This window comes from Meriones unguiculatus, chromosome 8 (assembly GCF_030254825.1).
Source record: "Meriones unguiculatus strain TT.TT164.6M chromosome 8, Bangor_MerUng_6.1, whole genome shotgun sequence".
In the NCBI taxonomy this organism is placed as follows: Eukaryota; Metazoa; Chordata; class Mammalia; order Rodentia; family Muridae; genus Meriones; species Meriones unguiculatus.
Genome location: NC_083356.1, coordinates 118,898,091 through 118,904,458, shown reverse-complemented (window position 1 = coordinate 118,904,458; position 6,368 = coordinate 118,898,091). Strand labels below are relative to the sequence as shown.

Here is a 6,368-nt window from a genome sequence, read left to right as displayed (position 1 = left end):
ACAGATGAGGGTGGCGGTGGGGTGGGGCAGGGGTGATGGGTGACCTTGACTTTTGATCCTCCTGCCTCAGTTGATTGGTTAGCTGGGATTACAGCCTATACCCACAGGCCTGGCTAACTAGCCTTGTCATGTTAAACCCACCCTTGACGCTTCTTGAAAAGGAAAAAAAAAATTTTTTTTTTTTAAATTGAAAGATGTGAGAATGAGATACATACTCAATGGAAAATTTTCTTCTCAAACAGCTTGTGCAGAAAACCTCTCATCCCCATGGCAACCAGATTCCACCGCGACCAAGCACACGTCTCTGCCAGGTCACCCACCCACTGGCGAACCTGACACGTCAGCTCTTTCTAGCAGCGCATCATGACAGCACCCACACAGTGGGCGGCCTCAGGGGCTCTCTCTAGCCTCTAAGTGTTGCATGGGGAGTCAGTGAGGCTTAGGCAAGCCACTGCCCTTGAAGCCCTGGAGAGTCAGGATCCGGGACAGGTGTGAGCCATCCCCTGTGCGGAAACCCTGACAAGATGGAGATTCTCCACAGAGAGACAGGGAGCCTTTCCCCTCCATGGTCAGAGAATCATCTCCTTTCTCCCTTGAAAATCACTAAGTTTATTAAAAAAGAATGGATTTATGTCAAAAGAAAAAGACAGGAAGACTCTGTCCAGGTCCTACATGGGTGTGATCCATTATCGCCAAAGAACCAGAAATTCTTTTCTCTTTCAAAACTAGGGGGTGTTTAGGACCTCATTTTCTTTAGCTGGGCTTGAATAAAGAAAAATATCTTTGTAACAGAGAGGGGAGGAAATGTGGGGCCGAGGTTTTCTTTGCCCAGGAAAGGACCCATTAGCCCATTCACGTGAATTTACACGCGTTCTAGTCTTTGTCACAAAGAGTGGCTGTAGACTCACCTCTTTTCACTTCGATCAAACCATAATCAATCAAATCTATCTTTCCCTTACTGCTTTGCTTCCTAATTTCATTAAGAACAGGAGGCTACGTACTTACTGGGTGCGTGCACCTGCGTGTGGGTTACATGTGGGAAGGGGTAGAGCTGAACTCACTGCTCACTGAGCATCCCAATGCTTCATCCATTGAGCAGACCTTTTGACCTCTTGGGGTTTATACTGTTCCCCCTTTCACCCTTTCAGAAAAAGCCCTTTCTTCCCCAAATAGTTGTTCAGCACCAGAATCAGCCTTGAAGCAGGTGGCTCAGCCTCCCCGAGGTTCCTCTTTCCTGTGGGGGTGGCTCAAGACCTGGCCATCATCCCTGCAGCCACCCACCCCTACCAACCACAGGAAAGCTCTGTTGCGTGTGGGTATAAAGAGCAAGTCTTCAATTTGGGTGATTCAGGGGTTCAGCCCTGGATGGCTAGGGGAGTGCCCTCTCCCTCCCCCTCTGCTCGCCATGTGTTTATAACCAGCAAGCTTGGCTCCGATCCCAAGCTGTAGCCTTTTTTTGTGCTACAACCTGAGCATGTGTGCTTGGGGTTATCTTTGATTGGGCCCAGGTTTCAGCGCAGGCAAAACCACAGAATTGCTGATAGATCACATGGAACTCTCTATCACATATATGACCTTGTGTTTGACCAGGTTTTGGAGGGGAGAGGAGTGCATGGTGGTGGCAAAAGCCAAGAGGAGCCTGTCCCTTCCTGAGTCAGTGATGTGTGTGTGTGTGTGTGTGTGTGTGTCTGTGTGTGTGTGTGTGTGTGCATATGCAGGCACAGCAGGCACTGGGCCTTTCTTGCTTGTGAAAAACTCCCCAGAATGGCCTTCCACCAATCCTTTGCTTCTCCCCATCATAAAGCTAGAACAAGAAGAAAAAAATGGTCAGACATGGGCAGAAAATGGCGATGTGACTTTGGAGAGAAGCATGGATTTTGAACCAATTAACTGTCTTTATTTTCTGTATCCTCCATGAGTTGGAGACTACCCTCCCATGTGAAGCCAGGACCTAGAGAATGCAAAGGACTCCCCCGTGAGATGCCCAAACAATCCAGAGCCACTACCCCCTGCAACACCCGCAACCAAGACAAGACAGCGTTCTCACACTACATCACTAGAGCCAGCCGGGATCCAGGGATTATCACGGTCCACACCCTGCGATGTTACTCTGCCTGACTTGAACCTGAGAAAGGCTCTGGCCACTGAATGACTTCTCCTTCCCCATGTGGCCCTGTATGCTAGGCTGTGCCCTGCCTCCTGTTTCCTGCTGTGGAATCTCCATGACAACTGTTTCTCCCCTGTCTGCTATTTGATTACACTTGAGGCAAATTCCCAGTGCGCTGTAACATGCAGAGGAAATGAAGCTACCACAGTTAGAATCACCTGGGATGCTCTCTGCCAGGCCTGGCCAACATACCCTTGGATTTCATTGTCCTGCAGTGATCTAATGGGCAGCTAGGCTCTGGAAATCCTAGGCCAGCATTTCCCAGAGTGGGATCCCGGGTCAGTACCTGCATCACCAGCTTGAAGTTAGAAATGCAAATTCTGCCCCCCCCCCACTTTGCTTCCCACTTTGCTCAGGTGGTGAAGACGGGGTTAGGTGTGGGTCCAGCCCCAGCAGGCCTCGTCAGCCATGGTGAGGAATGTGGCCTCGTTTTAAGTATGAAGGAGTTAAAGGGAGAAATTTAAACAGATTCTGGACGCTGCAAGCTCTGTCAGCAAGAAGCTGACATACCAAAGGGTTGTCCCCTGTAGCATGGGAGGAGACAGTAGGTTCTGGGGATGGGAGTGAGGGTAGCCGCAGAGGAGGAAGAGCACAGAATGAGGCCCGTATTTCAGGCCCACCTGCACCAGCAGCTTGGAGCATGAGGCAGCTGCTGTCAGCAACTCAGAGGCTCGGTGTGGACAGCACCTGCGTCTTCAGCCTGCTGCTACTTCTCCAATTATATACTCACAGGGCCAGGGCATTTCTGTAACCTGGGCAAGAGGGGAGAAACACAGGCCGGGGCTCTGAGGCTCTTCCCAAAGGAAGTTTCCGTTGACCCACCCCTGGACCTCTCTGACACCTGGTGTGACTGAGATCTGTGGTCCCTGGAGGGGTCAGGCAGGTTAGCAACTGTTGAGTGATAAAATGGGCTCATTTGAGGCTCTTTAGAACAAAAGATTTTGGGGGCTGGAGAGACGGTTAAGCTCAGTGGTTAAGAACACTGACTTTTCTTGCAGAGGGACCTGGGTTCGATTCCCAGCACCCAAATGATAGCTCACAACCATCTATAACCCCAGTTCCAGGGGATCTGATGCCGTCTTATGGCCTTCACAGGAACCAGGCACACATGCAGTACACAGACATCTATCTGTGCAGGCAAAACACCCATACACATAAAATAAGTTAAAGGACAAACCCAAGGGTCTCCGGCACGCACTCCACTTTGGTGGAAGTTTTAAGGGTGAAGGCCCAGAGATCTGCAGTTTTACAAGTTTCCTACGAGGGCCCACATCATGCATGTCTGCAGTCCTGGCTGCTCAGGAGGCTGAGGCAGGAAGATTGCTCAAGCCACAAGCAGAAGGACAGGCTGGGCAAACTGAGTCCCCACCTCTACAGCGGTAGGTAGGTCAAAGCTTCATACAACTTCCAGATTATAGAAAAACAAGGACGAGGGGAACACGTCAAATGATACTGTAGGACGTAGTTGGCAAATCCAACAATTGGGAAAATTCCATATCAGTGTAACTTTTTCTTGACAAGTGAATTGCAAGAAATTCACATGAGGAGGGCCCATCCATACAGTAAGCCATGTAATACAGAGTGCCTTGTTTAAATTATAATTCAATCAATTACAAAAACTGGGCAATCAGGAAAGTTGGATCTGATAGTTTAAGGTAATAAAGAGCTATTGTGAAGCCTGGCATGTGGCTCACACCCAGGACTCCAGCACTTAGAGGTTGAGGCAGGAGACTGCTGCAACACAGTGAGACCCTGTCTCAAAACCCAGAAAGCCTGTTAGTGCTTTTAGATGCCTTGACAGCATAACTTTTTTCTCTTAAATAAAAGACCCTGATCTGAGACACACGCTTAGATGTGGATGAACTTCATGGCTTTCCTGTTTTAACATTCTGCACGTGCTGGGCATGCATTCCACTATCAGGCTGTGATCTGCTTCCACTCTGAAGATGATTTATTAAACCAAATCTCAGTGTGTTCTGTTCCATACTGCTCAGTGCGGTGACCCTTTTCACAGGACACTGGTTAAAGACAGCTGCGATGGAATTCCCCTGAATCTTGACACTTTCCTGCAGTGTAAACAGGGAGAAGGCACACTAAGAGCTTCCAGGCTGCCCACGACAGCCCAGGGGGAAGTGTGGTTAGAAAAGCCTTGGGTTTCTAGCAGTTCCCACTGTTTTGAGGCAGACTTAATAGCTCAGAAATGTATTTCATTTTCACTTTTTATTTGGAGCCAGTTTCCCCATGTTGCCTGGGCTGGTTTTGAACCCTTGGACTCAAGAGCTCCTCCTCCTTGAGCCTTCCCAGCAGTTAGGATCATAGCACCCTGCTGTGCTCAGCTGTTCCACTTACTGTTCGTTTGCTTGAGCTGGGGTCTCATGTACCCCAGGCTGGCCCTACACTCCATCCTCCTGCTTGCTGGGATTACAGGTGTGAGGCACCACGTAAGATTTGTTTCATTGTTTAAAGCAGGACGGAATGTCCCTTCTGGGCGGGCACTACCAGCCCAGGATGGCTGGCTACGGCAGTCCCGACACAGACCTCAGGCCCCTGCGTCTGGCGCAGACCTCCTCTCTGCCTGCCACCCTCCTGGCGACTTCATCTCAGGCGACTTACAGCAGCATGGACATGGTGCTGGATGCCCCAGAGCAGCCAGGCAGCTGTTCAGAGGAGGGTAGCCCTCTTCTGTCTCAGCCCTCGGAACCTTACGAATCTGGAGAACTGCCCCTGAAATGGAGAAAACGTTCCACATTTCTTCCAGAGTAACAGGAGAGGAAAAACTACATCCAGCGAGTGACTGTCCACGCTGGGCAGCTGACACTGTTGCAGGAGACCGCAGGATCTTAGTGACAGGCAGGCGGGGAGAGGGAAGTAACTGTCGTTAAATGAGAGCCAAACACGATTTCCCAACTATTCTCCCCACAGCAACAACAACAACAAAAAACTATAAATGTTTTTGATTTCTAAAAGCCAAATTTAATAAATTAATAACTGCATGCCAGGTAAAAATATAAATTTACAGCTGAAAACCAATAATTTAACAGAAAATCCTGTGTGGTGCATTTTATTGATAGGGTAGCTTACTGAAGTGACAGATCTGAAAACACATCTTGCTTTTGCTGAAGAGAAAGTACTATGTCAGAGGAAAAGAAAGAGAAGCCGGAAAGGAACTGTTGTGGAGTTGGCATATGGTACAGCGATGGCGATGCAACAGCCAGGGCGCTGCTTAGTCATGCGTGTGCATGTGTGCAAGCATCAGAAACCGGTGGCATGGACCCCAAAAGCAAAGTCATGACAGGTTACTCTGGGCAGCATGCTGGGTGACAACCACAGACAACCCAGGACAGAGGCGGTGCAAGCAGTCTGTGATTCCTCGAGGTGGGGTTTCCTCACCAAACAGGGGTAATCATGCAGTAGCTTGAGAATCTTAACATGATAAACACCCAGGATTACCAGGACGGGAGAGCGTGTATTCACTGTTTTACAAGGACTGCTGAGCGGTGCTACAGAAACAACAGGAAGTTCCTTCATTTTAATCTGGGTATTTGGCCAAACCTCTAACCAAGAAACAATTTGGCTAACAAAGCTAATTAAATTACTAGAAAACATTCCTTCATCTGTAAACCATTTCTTTTCTCCTCAAATCGGAACACTAAAATAAAATGTCTTCATTTTTGATAAGCAGCTCTACCACTAGTCTCTGATAGCGTATGTCATTCAGGGCGGCCATGGGGTCCAGCTCCGGTGATCTCATGAGGGTTGGACCAAACACGATCCCAAGGTTCTCTGCGCTCATTAGATTCTCCTTCTCATGAAGGGTCACTCTGAAAAACACAATCGAGACGCAGGTGGCTTCAGTGATGCAGTCTAGATGCTCCATCAAGTCTGGCTCAAAGGAAAGCCAGAGCCACAGTCAAGGTCAGCGCCCACGGGCAGCTCTCCCACTTAACTTTGTGCTTCTCGGAAATGTCAAGGGATGCTAACAAAGAGTTTAAAGTACTGCTGATTGCTGGAGCTCACATCTGGGCTGTGGGGGTTCAGATGTCTGTGGATTCCCCTGGCCAGACACATTTCTAAACAGGAGGAGGAGGTGTGCCTTCCTTTCCCTTGGCTCTCTGGTTCCCCTTGGGCAGAGGGAAATCTGAGTATCTAGAAGAGCAGCCGGGAGCAGGGAAGAGTGGCTTGCAGTTTGGACAGGCCAGAG

At 49.2% G+C, this 6,368-nt stretch overlaps 1 protein-coding gene across 3 annotated transcripts in view; it reads right to left on the bottom strand.

Annotated features, from left to right (window-relative positions):
* Positions 1 to 5,117: 5,117 nt before the first annotated feature.
* Chn1 (chimerin 1) overlaps positions 5,118 to 6,368 on the bottom strand; it is a 152,037-nt gene continuing 150,786 nt past the window's right edge. For all 3 annotated transcript variants that reach the window (XM_060390437.1, XM_060390438.1, XM_060390440.1), the window contains one exon: positions 5,118 to 5,988. In XM_060390437.1, the coding sequence (XP_060246420.1) occupies positions 5,817 to 5,988 (172 nt within the window). In that variant the 3' untranslated portion in view covers positions 5,118 to 5,816. The remainder of the gene's footprint in view (positions 5,989 to 6,368) is intronic.